Source organism: Equus przewalskii, chromosome 6, assembly GCF_037783145.1.
Source record: "Equus przewalskii isolate Varuska chromosome 6, EquPr2, whole genome shotgun sequence".
NCBI lineage: Eukaryota > Metazoa > Chordata > Mammalia > Perissodactyla > Equidae > Equus > Equus przewalskii.
Window position 1 is genome coordinate 73,621,361 of NC_091836.1, and position 16,619 is coordinate 73,637,979.

Genomic DNA, 16,619 nt, shown 5'->3' on the forward strand with positions numbered 1-16,619 from the left:
TACTATTTGTTTAAATGTAAAAAAAAATATGACTCACTGAGTTATAGCTACTTACAAGTTTGTGGTAGCAGGAAACAGATAATTCAGGAGTCTTAATTTTTATCTAGAAATCTGTTCAATATACAACACTGTCTTTTCTTATAACTCTAAAATTACCTCTCATGTGGCAGTGCATAGAGTTGTATAAAAAGCTTGCAAAGTTAATTGAATTTTCTTAGTTTGCTTATGTACACTTGTTCAAAGACAAAAAATAAGCAAAGAGTAAAAAAGAAGACTTTAAGAATGCTTTATAGCTCCAATAATTTATGTAAATCTCAATAATAAGAAATATGTTTTCACATATCTTATTTTAGCTACTGTAATAAGTGTGCCTCCAAAAATTTGCTCGCTGTAATAATCAGCACTATGCTTGATGTAAAAAAAGTCAGTTATTAATTATTGAATGTATAAATGATAAAGAAAGGAATAAATCATTGAATATAGAAGGACTAGTTTGGATATTCAAAAAACATATTGCCAGAAAAGATTTGACCTGTCTTGAGCCTACATTTCATATAATAAAAGAGATCTCATTGACTTAAAGTTAGGATTACAAATTTCAGGCATATGGAGTACATATAGAATTTGCATGAACTTATTTCTACTCTCTGATTTCATTCAACTATGTCTGTCCCTACCCCACTTTGTCCTATTTCTTGATTTTATTCTCATTGCATCTCCTTCAGCACATTCACCTTGATCAAAGGCATATCAACTAAAACTAAAGCCTGTTATAGGGACATCAAATTTAGATATTATTCAGTGTAATACACTAGCCAAGTAAAATTTATAGGAAAAAGGAGAATTTTGAGGAGAATGTGAACATTATCATCAGCTGTACATTTTACAAGTAACATTTAAGAATATATATCATGTTTAAAATGATATTAAAATACAAAATATATTTTCAACCTATGTATGCTGAACATACCTTTCCTAGTGCTTGTGCTCCAAAAAATAAAAACCTTTATCAAATTTGCTAACAGAAATATATTTAAACTTTTGAATCCTAGATTTTGCATTTCACATATCAGAAAAACTATTTCAAGTGGATCTATACACAGATAACCCAGCTTTTGATACACAGATAACCCAACTTTGGAGTTTATAAATTATAGTCTACTATACTAGCTCCTCAAATTTAATTACTAGAGTCACATTACATTCATAAAATATATTTTACCAAAATATTTAGAAAACACATATTCTCAAAATAAGGTCATTCTTCCCAGTAAAATACAGTTGGTGAAGAGATCAAGCATTGAATATATGAATGAATGAATAAATGGAAGGGAAGGTTGTGTTATGAAATGAGAAAAGATACATTATCGTGTTTTAGGAGTCTTAGTGAAAGCTGGAGTACATTCCTCCGACAAGCAGCTAGTGCTCTTAAAACAAGAAGCCCTCTTATTCTTGCCTAGGATTATAGTAATATGATTGGAGCATCTATCTCATTTGTATACGGATTTATAAATTAGGAGACACTCTTATTCATGTTAGCTTGTTTGGTAAAGTCGTGAGTATTTATTTGCCTTCTGAAAGCATTCTCTGCCTTCCTACAGATTCTGTAAGATATCCAGAAGCCCAAATAATAATTCATTTTTGTATTCAAATCCTTTATCACTAGGCAAAAGTGCAATGCAGTTGTTTTCATAATGTCAAATGCTACTCTTTGGAATATGCACTGATTATCTTTCTGCTGCAGAAGGTCCTTTGTGACAAAACACATTGGCAAGAAAAAATAATAGTAGAGAAGATCATCATTTCCTTTACCATCTAAATGTTTGGCATTTTCTTTATACAAAGCATTGTTGCAAAATACCTCATTGTCCCATTTAGTCATTCAGTCATTCGATTTGATAAATAATAAAAATATAATTTCCTAAAAAAAATTACAGCATGCATAACCACCTAATTACACACAGAATATAGAAACAGCCATATGCATTTATAAAGAGGATGATAACCATGTAAATATTTTCAAGGCGCTCAGTCTAATTAACTCAACCACTTGACCAGGTATATGTTATGTTCATGATGTGCTTTTTTATTGTGTGATGCCAGGGAAATATTTAGCTCTTTCATTAATCAAGAGGTGAGTGTTTTCCAGTGGAGAAAAGAGATTACATTGCAGGAATTACGGCAGATAGATTTACAGACGATAAAGTATCTCCCAGGTCCTATAGACACAATCAACAATAATGCTTGCTGTGCGAAGAGCTAAACCAGGAAAATTGCATGTGTGTATACAAAAGTACCAAATGAATCAAGTGAACATAATTCTGACCATTTGCCATGATTTTCTTTTCCTTTTCCTAAGAATTATCCTGATACAATTTCATCCCCGTTAAATCAGAATGTTAAGAGGTATAACAGATTGATTTAGGTTCAGCAGTTTGACCCACTATTAGGTTATTGTACTTTCTGTCCCATAATCATTGCAACTGAGACACCGAATCCACTAAAGAAGCTTAGGCTCTCCTGCTGTTGAGGTCCTAAGGCAACCTGGCTTTTGTCCTTCTTGAGTTATAGATATTCAAGTTATCCTTGGTTATCATGGCATAACTCAGAATGCTTCCATGAAATATCCTGTTTTTTGTTTACCTAATCTAACCAAAGTAATTTTTCTATTGTTGGTAAGTGAAAGTCTCTATTACACCAAGATATTACAGGAGATAAGAAATAGATATTTTCTGGAAGCTAAAGGAAAGGTTTTTGAGAGAAAACAGAAAGAAGTATTTTACTTATAGGTCCTATATAATATATAAGGACCTATCAGGGAGTTCAAATCATTAGCATTTATTATTTGGTTAAGGAAGACATTTATCCTTCCGACAGATATTTATTAAATTATTTGTTTATTCCGAGTCCTCTAGGTGTTATGGTGAGACCAGATTCAGAGCTAATCCCTGAACATATGGAGTTGACATTTTGTCCTGTCTATAGCAAATTGATGTAAAAGAGACATTGTGTATTACAAAAAGGATATTTAAGTCCCTTGTGCTATTACAGTGATATTCCATTAATTATTACTTTACTATTTTGAGATACTCTTCAATGGTGAGTGAGCAGTTCCTGTTTATCCCATGTCAGGAATACAGTATTTGTAAATATGAATTTTTAAAGCTCTATTCAGAGGTTAAGGGCTGTGGGGACAGATCTGCCAAGATTGATTCAAATTTGACGTTTGGGCCTCTTCCTCCATGGTGGACTCTGCTGTTCATTGTTGCTTCATTACCCTTGGGTCATTTTGTTTGGCTACAGAGTCCTAGTACTCTCATCTTTATCTCTTTTGTCTTCACTCCATAAACAATGGGATTCATGGTAGGTGGCACCAGTAAGTAGAGGTTTGCCAGGAGGATAAGGGCATGCCTGGGCACATGCTTTCCAAAGTGATGGGTAAAGAAAGAAAAGAAGGCCAGAGTATAGAATATTAAGATGACACATATATGAGCTCCACAGGTCCCAAAGGCCTTTGTCCGGGCTTCCCTAGAAGGTAGTCGGAAGACTGTTCTCAGAATTAGCCAGTAGGACAGGGAGATGAGGAGAAAGTCCAGCCCTGTGGTGAGGAGAGCAGCAGTGAGCCCATAAATGCTATTAAGGGCAATGCTATTGCAGGCCAACTTGGCGATGCCCATGTTCTCACAGTAGGTATGGTGGATGATATTGCTCTGGCAGAAGTGTAGCCGGAGAATGAGGAGGACACCTGGGGTGACCACAGCCACACTTCGAGCCACCAGAGCCAGGCCCACCTTGCTAATGAGAGAGCCTGTAAGTAGGGTTGCATAATGGAGAGGTGAACAGATAGCCACATAGCGATCAAAAGCCATGGCCAGTAGAACAGCAGATTCAGAGAGGAAGAGAGCGTGAACAAAAAACATCTGTGTGAGGCAGGCAGGAAAGGTGGACAGGGAAGAGCCCTGCGAGAAGATGAGAAGCATTTTGGGTACTGTGACAGTACAAAGGAGGACGTCGTTGAATGCCAGCATCCCCAGGAAGACATACATGGGTTCATGGAGGCTTCTGTCCCAGGCTACCACCGCCACAACCAGGCCATTGCCTATCACAGCCAAAAGATACATGAAGCTGAAAGGGATGGAGATCCAGATTTGGAAGTCTTCTAAGCCTGGGATACCAGTCAGCAGAAAGGCAGTGAGATGTGTGGATGTACAGTTGGATGTTGTTATAGAGACGTGGCCAAAGTCTATTACGTGAAAGAGTAGAGAGCTAGAGTAAATAATAACAGAATATGAGTACATATTTCTTCATCCTAGTCAAATTCTAACCATTAATTTTGGCTAGAGAATTAGATGGAAAATGAAATAGTCTGAGAAATGTTACTAAATAACTGAAGGATAATGGGAAAATCACTTCCTGTTTATGGGGCATCTTATTCTCTCTGAAAACAACTTGTGAAGCAGAAAAACTAATAGTTGAATACTTTATTTCTTGTAATGTCAGTTGGTATAACTACCTAATTTATGATATGTCTTTTGAACTTGTAACTGTTATATGTATATATTTTTGCCTTTCTAAATTGATAATAAATTATTAAATACAAAAAAAGTAATTTTCCTTTTTTCTTTTCTCTCTGTAATACTGAATAGAAGATTGGAGAGAATTAATATTCCATTCTTCACTGGACAAACTGAATGAGCAGAGATGGGTTAGATGATAGACTGATGCATAACTGGAGGCAGCATGAAGACTCCAATTCTTCTTCCTCATCCTGAGGGTGTGAGATATGTTACCTTGGCCTATTTTTTCTATGACAAGGAAAAAAATTCACTCATCTGGCTCTCATTTGAATCGTTGAAGTTAATGATTGATTTAAGATGAAATTTGAACTGCTACGCAAAAGTTGTGATTATTCATACCCTAGTAAGCACTAACTCTCGAGGATCGTGAAATGGAGTTATAGAAAACAAATAAAAATTCAGAGTACAGAATTTTCTCATTCAGAACAAGAAAGTCACTGAAGAATGTCAATGCCCCTAATTCTTCAATATCTATCATTGAAAGAGCCTTCTATGACGTAAAGTGACTTCAGTTTTCATGTTCACTACCACAGAATAAGATCAAACTTTAGCAACTTTTTAAAATAGCAGTAGTTCTTGCTTTTATTATATCAAAAGTTATAAAATAAAAATAGCTTTTCTAAAAAAACCCCTCAAATATAAAATTATTGTTTGTCCAGGCCTATAAAACATTAGATCAATTAGTCAAGATTGTAATCAAATGCAGTGCTTTTGGCAAAGGCACCATGTATGTTTATAAACACTTTTGACTTCAAGTCTTTGGCAGTTTCAAAGTCATGGATAATAAATGCTATTTCATCTAAAAAGAGCTACAAAATATAGAATCTGATCACGCTGCACTTTTCATGGGGAGCTGTCACACCATCAAGCAGATGGGAAACCGCCCTGTTTCAAGATATCTATTGTCCCTTGAGGTAACTGAAATCCTTTTAAGATGATCCCAATGCTTAACAAGGAAGCAGGAAAAATTACCACATTATGAACACAAATTTATCTTATTCTCCCTCATACTGCCCTTTCTCTCTCTTTCACAAAATTCAGATGAAGAATAAAAGACAAAATGTCCCACCAAAAGGCAACACATAAAATAGAGGAAGTGACTTTTAATGAAACTCCAAGAGAAAGATTTTTTGAATGTTTTTTTGTTAAAAATATGGAGGTATAACTATAATTTTATTAGCCCCCTAAGACTGAGGCTTTGCTTCATATTTTTGGTTGTCTTCCAGAAGAGGCTGGTTTTGCTGTGTGACAACTACACACAATATATCAGTGTATTAAAATAGAAGACATCTCACATGTCATTACAAGAGTGGGAAATATAGCAGTAATGGTAAAAATAATAATTGCAAATATTTATAAATGCTTATAATGTGCTAAGAATTTTCCTAAAAAATATTCTAATCACTTTACGTGGATTACCAATTTAATGGTCAAAACTAATATATAAAATAGCTATTGTTGATATCCTAATTGTGAATGCAAGGGAACTCAGGCACTGAAGGGCCTTCCCAATGTCACATCACTAATGTGTATGTAAATTGTTGGAAATCCAGGGATCCTAATTGAAAAACTCACACTTTTAACCGCTAAACTATTCTAACTTACCTCTTAGATGCATGATTTTTCTAAACCATTTGGAACGTAAAAGAGCAGACCTTGAATTTCCTCTTAGTACCTCCCACAATGATATTTGTAGGTGTTAAGTAAAAAGTCCTGTCCAGCTGATAAGGATTCAGGAAAGATATGCATATGTACATTTATATATTCATTAGTATTGTACACCGATATCTGTAAAGACAACTTAGGGAATAACCTCAGGGCTGCGAAATCTTTTGGGTATTTTACAATTGAGTGAGGGCTTTTACACCTGAGACCCACAGTCAGTATTTGGATTAGCTGGCTAAACTTATCTTCTGTTCTTGTAAAATTATATTTTCCCTATTTCCATACTTGTAAAATTGTATTTTCCACTTTTGAACTGCATTTGATAATTTTCCATCCCAAATGAAGTCTCTGAGCAACATCTCTGCACTTTTTGCCAGCTCAGTATGTATTCCTTGGAGAATACTCTAACAAAAAAGGAGGTTTCCTATTGCACGACACTTCTGGAACATCCACATGTTTTATGACAAAGCCAAACTGTAGAGGCTATTTTAATATGTGTAAATACATTACCAGGTGTCCTTTAGTGACATATTTTGAGGTTTTACAAGGGAAAGGCATTACAGAATATTTGAAGATCCCCCCCACTTTTGAAATGAAGCTTTGTTATTAGTACATATTACTTTATAAAGCAGTTGTAGGTTTACAGAAAAATTAAGCAGAAAGCGTAGAGTTCACAAATATCCCCTTAACCTCACCCACCTAGTTTCCCCTCTTATTGTGTTGCATTAGTGTAATTCCTTTCTTACAATTGATGAGCCAATAGTGACATATTTTTATAAGCTAGAGGCCACAGTTTCCATTAGACGTCACCATTCATGTTGTATATTATATGGTTTTGAGAAATGTGTAATGGCGTGGATCCACCATTACAGTATCATACACGATTGTTTCACTGCCCTACAAATCCACTATGTGTTACCTATTTGTCCCTCCTTCTCTGTAACCCCTCTGACAACCGCTGATATGTCTCTGTCTCCGTAGTTTTATTTTCTTCCACAATGTCATATAGCTGGAATCATGCATTACGGTAGCCCTTTCACATTGCCTTCTTTCACTTAGTAAAAAGCATTTAAGATTCCTCCATGCCTTTTTGTGGCTTGATAGCTCATTTATTTTCATCGCTAAATAATATTCCGATGTCTGGATATACCACAGTTTATGTATTCACCTAGTGAAGGGCATAGTGGTTGCTTTCAAATTTTGACAGTTATACATAAAGCTGCTATAAATATCCATGTGCAAGTTTTTGTGTGATAATAAGTTTTCAAATCATCTGGGCAAACACAAGGGAGTATGATTTCTGGCTCACATGTAAGAATATGTTTAATTTTGCAAAAAACTGCCAAGCTATCTTCCAAAGTGATTATAGTGACATGACTATCAAAACAGATGTCCCTCTGCTTGCATTGTAAGGGATGGAGGACAGTCTGAAAAGTAAATACTTCGCTGAAATACACACTATATCAAAGATAAAAGGCTTTCATGATTAATATTCTCACAGCTTAGTTGTTCCCAAGGATACTTGCTCTGGGGATAATTGACTTTGTTTTTATTTGATATAGGACCTTGTCTGAATGGCTATTCAAATGCTCCCTGAATCTAGTCATTTATCCAAGGGAGGGTTTTATAGAATCAAATACTTCTTCTTCCTCAAAATGTCAACTTCCTTACCCAAGGGATGAGGACAAGAAGCATACACATCTTATCTACTGGTCACTGGTTTTTTCAATTGTCCTATTCAGTTTATCAAAATGTGACTCTGAAATATCATTTTCAATTCCACATACTCACTAAAATCTTTGATTTTGGATACAAAAACTGAGACAATTGGAATCAACCTCAGAAGCACGATCAGGACTTTTTCCTTGATTGATACTTTTCCATTTGTATTATTTTAGATAAAGAAAATGAATAAGAGGACGCACTTCGCCACCATTCCACAAGAGAAAATTTTAGCAATTCCAAACACAGTACCATTCCCATCTATGGGCTCTTAACATTCTCTGAATCTACTCCATCTGGTCTCAGGGTGTGTTAGTGTTCGGGGATGAGGCTGGTCAAAATTTCCATAGAACTGGATACCCTATTCCTCTCTTTCCTTGGGATTCTTACAGAAATTCTTTTCCTTTTGAGTCAGCACCATTCTCCAAAACAACTAGTGTTGACTTTGGGAGAGAAAACACTAATATCTTCACATGAAAAGTTCATAAAACAGATATTGGTAGTTTCTTGTAGTACATGCTAGAATTTAACTATTTTGATATTTGTCCCACTTATCTTTGATCTTATTTCTGTATCCAACCTCAGCTAAATCTTGATTTTCTTCTCACCTGACATCTCAAAGCAACTTGGCTGCTAGAGTCCTTCATTGGTAGCTTTCTTTCACTACTACAAAGCCCAAATCACTTGTGACCCAGTTTGGGCTCCTTTATTGTTCATGAATAGCTACCTTAAGGGACAGGAATCTTCTGGGAATTTCTCGTCTTTTGATTAATTTAAAGTTATTAACTCTTGACTACTCCATAGGAATGCTCTAGGAATAACCCTGGTGGTCTAGTAGCTAAGCTTTGGCACTCTCACCTCTGTGGCTGGGGTTCATTTCCTTGTCAGGGAACCACAGCACCTCTCTGTTGGTTGTCCTAACTGTGGCAGCTGCGTGTTGCTGTGATACTGAAAGCTATGCCCCCAGTATTTCAAACACCAGCAGAGTCAATAATGGTGAACAGCTTTCAACGGAGCTGTCAGACTAGGAAGAAGGACTGACCACATGACATTATCTTTAGCTAGAATCTTTTGAGATGCAGACTTGAAATATAATTGATTGTATAGCAGATTATCTAAGAATTCTGAAGCGATATTCTGAAAGTATCCCTCTTTCATGGCATGATCTTCTCTCCTCCGCTCTATAAACACAGAATTAAGTCAGGGGACCATTGGAGTCATGGTGTACAGGAAAGCACTGAGTCATGAACCTTTGGGATTTCCAGATACAAGGACAAACCCTGAGATATGGAGGCATTCTGTGAAGTAGTGAAAATTCAGTGGAAGCACCCAGTGACTGTAATCGAACCCATTGAATCAGGTTATATTTCTCGTTTTTTTCTTATCCAAACATCAAAGTTCAGGGCTTCTTATTTGATATATTTCAGTTGATATAAGGAAGGCTTTTCATCTCTCTGATGGGGCAGTATACATTGAGGTATATTAGCAAAGATGTTTCCTGGTAGCAGGCAACAGATTCTTCAACTCCAATTAGCTTTTTAAAAAAGTAATTTACTGGCTCATGTAACCATAAAATCAAAAGGTAGATTTATTTAAGAAGGTATTTGAGTCGGTAGTGTGACCCGATCTCTCTCGTTCTCTTCCACTTCTCAGTTTTGCTTCTTTACCTTTGATGCCATTATTAGCAGGCATTCATTTCATGAATTCAAGAAGGCAGTTCTTAAAAGTGTATATTTCCTCATTCATATCTAGCAGGAAAAACATAATCAGTACAATATTTTGAATAAAATCTAAGAGCTGAATTCTGTTGATGTTAATTGGCCTGGAGTGCATTATGTGTTTCTTGAATTAATAACTGTGGCTAGGTGAAATGTATATGCTGATATTATTAAAACAATCAGAGACTACCCTGAAAGTGTGGCCAATCTCACTTGAACTCCATGACTGAGAAATTTGGAGTAGTATTGGGAAGAGGGAAGGGGAGATGACTGCTGAAGAGACAATTAACAAATGTATATCAACGAAATTTATAGGGAGAGACAGTGATTAAAGTTGAGGAGTTAGTTTTCTACGGTTAGGAAAGGGGCAGGGAGGAGACTGATTCAGCCCAGTCTACCTCCTTCTTATCTGGCTTATTTACGTCCAGGGTGATTTTAGCAGCATCTAGAGGAGCCCCACATAAGGAAGAGCTTTCAGAATGAATTACAAAGAACACCTGGTATGGTGCAGTAGATCCTGCTATCTCTACACCGAAAATAGGGGTAGTCAGGCTGGTGAAAAATTATTGATAATATTGGAGTGGGAATTTCAATGTTGGGTGAAGATTGAAACACATGAACTTCAGGGTGCATTTAATCCCCAGATTAGGATCATTGTTATTGCCTAACAGTTTCTACCATTCACATTGCATTTGTGCAGGCTCAAAGAAATACTATGACCTTGACAAGTAGATACAATATGTTAAAACATAATGGATATTGACACTCATAGATTCAGTATAACAAGAGATGTAAAACAAACCAGAAAATCAAGAAAGGGAGATTTCCCATAGGTAGTTTGGAAATTCTAATTTTATTAAACTAACATAGAAGACCTTCTGGTATTTCTAAAGGGTCCATATTGCTGGCGTGTACAGCAATGCAGATTGGTAGTCACACAATAACAGTCAACTTTTGAAAGATGAAAGTCAAGAAGATGTTTCTAGATCTGGTTTTTGTGAGCCTTAATTGGGGAAAAAATGTTCTTAGCTTTATTTGGGGTTCCTGACTCGTCCCCTGCTAGAGGTCTATTTCACTTATGTCAAGTGCTTCTGCCTCAATGCTGGTGCTGCAATCAGTTTTCACTCCCAAGATGGCTTAGCAGAGTCTCCCAAGTTCATCTCTCTTATTTAACATACACAGGAGAATAAAAAGAAGAGATGATTGTGAGGGCTAATGGCCTCCCTAAGTTGCTATTAAAATTGATGAGCAACTCCAATAATGTTCTTTCTTGTGATCATTCTCATTAGTGCATATAATTCCAGTTCCAAGGTAATAGATTCCAGTGGAAAAATAATAACAGCTCATGTGTAGGGAAACACCACTTTCATAGGAGAGAAGTATATAAAGCTGTGGTTACAAGCTATGATTTTTGGTGGAGATTGTACAACAATAAGATTAAAGAAAAATACAAACACATTATGAATTAAAAGGAATTTATGGACATATTTTTACCTGAAGGGAAAACAAAAATTGACTCATTAAATGTTTAATAGCCAGAGAATTGAGGCAGTTGGATTGCAAATCTGAGAGAATACCAGTTAAATAAGAAGATTCCTTTAGTGGAGATAAATAATTATGATACTCCGTGGTTAGAGATGTAAATCAATGCAGATTGTCTTTGTGCGTAATTTTATTTTCAAAGTTAATTATATTTTTACCTTCATGTACTCCTAAACTCGGAAATCACAAATCCCCTTAGCTCAAAGCAATCTAATAATCACTTATTTTAACTCACTCATCTGAATTTATTATGAATTTCTTCTATTGTCACCCACTATCTCATTCATTACCAGTGTTGAGAAATTTTTAAATATCAGTCAGAAAACACTGAATAATACAAAACTATGCTACTTTTTCCACAGAGAAAGATTCAAGGTAGGGTTCAATAATATGATACTCGTTTAGAATTTTCCTACATGCTAAGTACAGGTCTCAGTCTTATCTTTGTAGTTGATTTCACAAGATGGCCACTAATCTTAAATATCCATTTTGCTCCAAAGCAAAATCATCTACACAATTGGTTTTCTCTATTACCTAAAAGACTGATGTCATTTTTCCTGGTTTAGATTATGGCCTTCATTTTTTTGTCTGCTTTGTGGTCCATGTCCCCAATAATTTGCTATCATTCATTTATGTCTTTATTCTTTCAATACCTATTTTGTAGGTCACATGTATGCAAGTTTCCTTGTTAGCATGAATATCAGTTAAAAGAATAGATGCGTTTCCTGTTTTAAGGAAATAGACACTTCACAATGAAAAAAAAAGAAATTGTTTCCCAGGTAAGATAAGGGCATTGAGTTCCAAAACTAGAGAGTTCTGGAATTATATCAAAGACGAGAATGATAAATGAGAAACTAAAAGTAACTATGGCAGAAAATGTCCATTGGTTTCTCAGAAAGTCTAGACTGAGGGTGACATGGGCTGGCAATATACTGTTTAGATGCACAGGTCGGGAAATGAGTTATATTTGCAAGCTCTCATTTACGATACGGCTTTTAGAAGTGTTAGTAATTTCCTATGCATGTCCAGAAGTCTAGGCTTTGTAAGCATAATATTGTGGAAATTTTTGGTGTTTATTCTTTTTTGTTCCTGTAGTAGGTCTATGAAAGCCTTAGAAAACAGTAAATTGTGGGAGTGAGGAATATGTAAGGCCCTATACAGTTTCTCAGAAGTTTATGTACTGGCTCATGAAGGATCTCCTTTTCATTCTTGACAGGGCATTCTGCAAATGAAACTTACCTAAAGCATTGCTGTTATTTCTCTATTGTAATGTTATTTTGATGACTCATTGGAGACAAAAATTATTTAAAGAGGGTGCCCTCCAAATAAAATGTATCTTTCCTCTATCGCATCTTCTTCGGGACACACTCTCCAACAGCTACTGAGCTAATAGCCTACATTTATTTGTTTGGTTACATAATTTCATAAATCAGCAGAACACTAACCAGCAAACAAAAATTTGAGACAACGAGTACTACTCAGCATGCCAATACACCAGTTAATGGCTCATTGCAATCTTTTCCATGATTTTCTGCCTAGTTTTCCAAGTTTTAAACTGTACCTATCAATAGATGTCAAAGGAGTGTGGACATGTACATGGTAAACTAGAAGAATATACTTGTAAAGTAATGTCTAAACAAGACAAAAGTCTCACAAGTAAAAACTGAGAAAATTCGATGTAATTTTAAGGATAGATAGTAAAAAATCATAGAGGAGACATTTGTGGAAGATGTTCATCAGAAGTTACATTGTAGTCAGGTTACAACATGCCCTATACTTGATGCCTTATGTTTTGATTACAAATCTTCCAACAAATTCATGGATATTCAGGGATATTGAGGGATTTCTGACAACGCAGATTATTTTGAACTCACGCTTTATTTGTACAATTATTTGTCGTCTATTTTAGTTGAGTTACTTAAGGAAAATGAGGATATTGTTGCACTTCTCAAAAACTTTCAGAAAAGTGAGAGACAAACGTGCATGAGGATTGTGAACATAGAAATATTTCTTAGTGATATGCTTCACCCAAATTAGAAATTAATTTCTTAAGGATTATTCCAGATATATATAAATAATCCTAAAGTCCTCTCTTCTATAATTTCAGTAGATTACCCAGAATACGGGTGCATATCTCCTGAATTTTAATGCAGTATACAACAGAGTTGAGAAAAGGAGGGCTCAGTAGGTATATATAACCCATGATAATGTGCACCGTGGGTGGAACATGTTTCCCAAAGCGATGGATAATGGATACCCCCAGCATGGGAACGTAGACCAGCAGCACAGCACAGATGTGGGAAACACAAGTGTTAAGGGCCTTGAATTGTTCTTCCTGCTGTGGGGAACTGGTCTTGGCCACATGAAGATAGTCTCTTTGGCATGAGGATTATTTGAGGCTGGTTTCTTTGCAGACAGGAAAGCAACTGAAAAGTAGAACTTGCTTACCCTTTTGTTAAGAGACATTTACATTGTAAAGGAAATCTCCATCTGTAAAAATATCTCCCTCTGTACCAGGAAGAAGGGGAGATGACCTTATCTCCAGAAACTCTTAATCAATGGGGAAGGCAAGGACTCAAATCTGCATTTTATTGTGCTTGTCTGGTAACCTCCTGTAACTGACTTCCCTTCCCCTCCCAAATTGGCATTTCTTTAAGGATTAAGCACCTTTCCTTAGGCTAGGAACTGATTGCTGCACCCACCTGTGACCACCCAGCTCAAGACAATAGATTTGCCTCCTGCTACGCCAGCCCTCTGAGGTAGCAGACCAATTACCTGCTGTGTCCATCAAGCGCTGTGCCGACAGGGCAATCTTGTGACTATTGTGGGAGGGACATTTCAATCATATGTGAAATACCCTGTTTGGGGGTATATAACCACTCTGTATACCTCACTTCTTTGGTGCCCTTTCTTCCTTTGGGAAGAAAGGCCCCAGGCCATGGTTCTCATAAAGCTTTGTTTAATTTTCTCCTGCTATTCTGTCTCATGTGAATTTAATTCATTCTCTGGCCAGAATAACCCAGAGAAGGTAGAGGAAATGTCTTCCTCCCCTACACTGGGAAGCAATGACTAGTACAGTCATCAGAATCTTCAAATAAGAGAGAAGAATGAGTAGAGAGTCCACTCCAAAGGTAATGAGAATGATGGTGATGCCATAGATGCTATTGATATGGTGGTCAGAACAGGAGAGTTTGATGATATCTGGGTGCAGGCAGTATGAGTGGGAGAGCACATGGGCCTTACAAAACCTCAGTTGCTTAATGAGAAAGGGTCCTGGGAAGATGATAGCCACAGCCAGTAGCAAAAGCCGCACACCTATCTTGGCAATGGTAGAATTAGTCAAAATAGTAGTATACCTGAGTGGATCGGAGATGGCCATATAGCAGTCAAAAGACATGGTGAGCAGAATGCCTGACTCCATTAGGAAGAAAACATGGATGAAGAACATCTGAATTGGGCAGGCATCAAAGTCTATTTCACAGGCATTGAACCAGAAAAGCTTGAGTAGTGTGGACAGAGTGGCAGCAGAGAGTTCTAGGTCACTAACAGCCAGCATGGAGAGAAAAAGATACATGGGTGCATGAAATGACTATTCCATCTGAATAATTGCTAAGATGATGATGTTACCCATAAGGGTAATTAGGTACATGGCACAAAACAAAATGGAATCACCAAATGTGAATCCTCCAACCCAGGGAAACCAGTCAGAAGAAAGGGTCTGTAGCTACTATTGTTGAAAAAGACGATGATGTCCAATATCAGGGACAGGAGTCAATGGTCTTTTGTCTCTAGAGCAAGAGAGTCTTGATTAGCACACCATCACCATTATCCTCATTTAATGAAGAAACCTACATAATTTGTTTATGCTGGGTGTTACATAAATCTCTTTCACTACCTTTCCAAAGTTCTAGTCAGAGAAACATGTGGACACTAATAAACTTTTATACAAGAAAGCATAATATGAAAATCATATCAACTATTTAATCTTCTCACACAACAATATTTTAATCAAGACTTGAAATGTCATATAAAAACAGTGTCCCTGAATTTTTCTTCTATTTATTCATAGAAAATTTGATATGGTTGACAGGAGAGGACAACCTAAAACTAGTTTAAGATTAAAGTCTAGGGGAAGAGATAGGAAGTGGAAAACTCTCTCCTTTATTCTTATGTTTGTTATGGCCAGCTCAATTTCTTCACAGCCAGTAAGGCAATTGAGTGAGAGAAATATAGGGGATATAGGGAAGTCTGAATATCATCCATACAGAGTCCTTATTCTTACAGAGAGAACAGCCTCATATCCCTGATTAAATTAGAATCTTCCTTTACTGGTACATAACCACAGGCTCATATTAGGATAAATTCTGTCTCCATTATTTTCATATTTTTTTCTCTATCAATTTAATCTTAAAAGCGTGGACTAAAGAACAAGACTTTGGTTCAGTAAATCCATATTCTATTCCTCCATCTGACACTAGCTGCATAATGTTGTCTAAATTGTTTCTCCTCTCTGAACTAAGTTTTTTTCTTTTTAATTTTTAAAATACTTTAATGATATGGAGTTAAGCAAATGATCTTCTAAGTTCTCTTGCCATGAGTATCTATGTTGTTAAATTTATAAATTGATTTTTCGCAAATATATATTTTTAAAAATGACTATGTGCTTACAAAACTGCCTATTCCAGGCACTGTACTTTGTAGTCAAAATATAAACCGGGTCAAATTCCTGATTAATGCTATGGAAACTACATGTCTCATACATCAGGGAAAGTTCCCTGGGAGGTAATGTTGAAGCTGTGATCTTAAGAGTGAGAAAAAAAATTCCCATACAGTATTGTGTGGTGCAAAAGGAATATATCAGAAAGAAAGAAAAACCATAAGGCAAAGGAGAAGATGAAAAGTTTTGGAATTTGTAATAATTTGCAGAATATATTTTCAATGTGGATAAAGGCTTGATTTGAGAGGTATTATTAAATAAGACTGGAGAGGTAATCAATTTTAAGAAGCTCTTATGTAAATCCCAAATCAATAAATGTAAGATTACTAATTTTGAATGTGCGTATATATGTTTGTGTTTTGAGATGATCAATGGCATGATCCTGTTCACATTTTTAAAGCTGACTCTAGTTGCATTGTGGTCAATTAATTGCATGAGACATTTTACTATATTCAATAAGGTTATTTCTCTGTTTTACGGAAGCTGTGATTTATAATATTAGCAGCCTTCTACTGAAAGGAATAATATTATACCCCTGGGGTTATAACACTTTTTTAAGATCATCTCCATAAAATTTGTGATATTCCTGTGTAAAAATTTTTAGTTTATTCTTATTTTTCAGATGAAGTATCAGACTTAAAAAAATGAAGTGACTTTACTCAGAAACACCTAATAAGC

General features: G+C 35.9%; 1 protein-coding gene across 1 annotated transcript; it reads right to left on the reverse strand.

Moving 5' to 3' along the window:
* Nucleotides 1-3,284: 3,284 nt before the first annotated feature.
* LOC103554100 (olfactory receptor 52Z1P-like) lies at nucleotides 3,285-14,798 on the reverse strand. Its single transcript, XM_070626638.1, has 2 exons — nucleotides 14,279-14,798; nucleotides 3,285-4,243 (listed from the first exon to the last, which is right to left on the reverse strand). Exons 1-2 carry the CDS (start codon nucleotides 14,796-14,798, stop codon nucleotides 3,285-3,287), a joined length of 1,479 nt encoding a protein of 492 aa, XP_070482739.1.
* Between the last annotated feature and the right edge of the window lie 1,821 nt (nucleotides 14,799-16,619).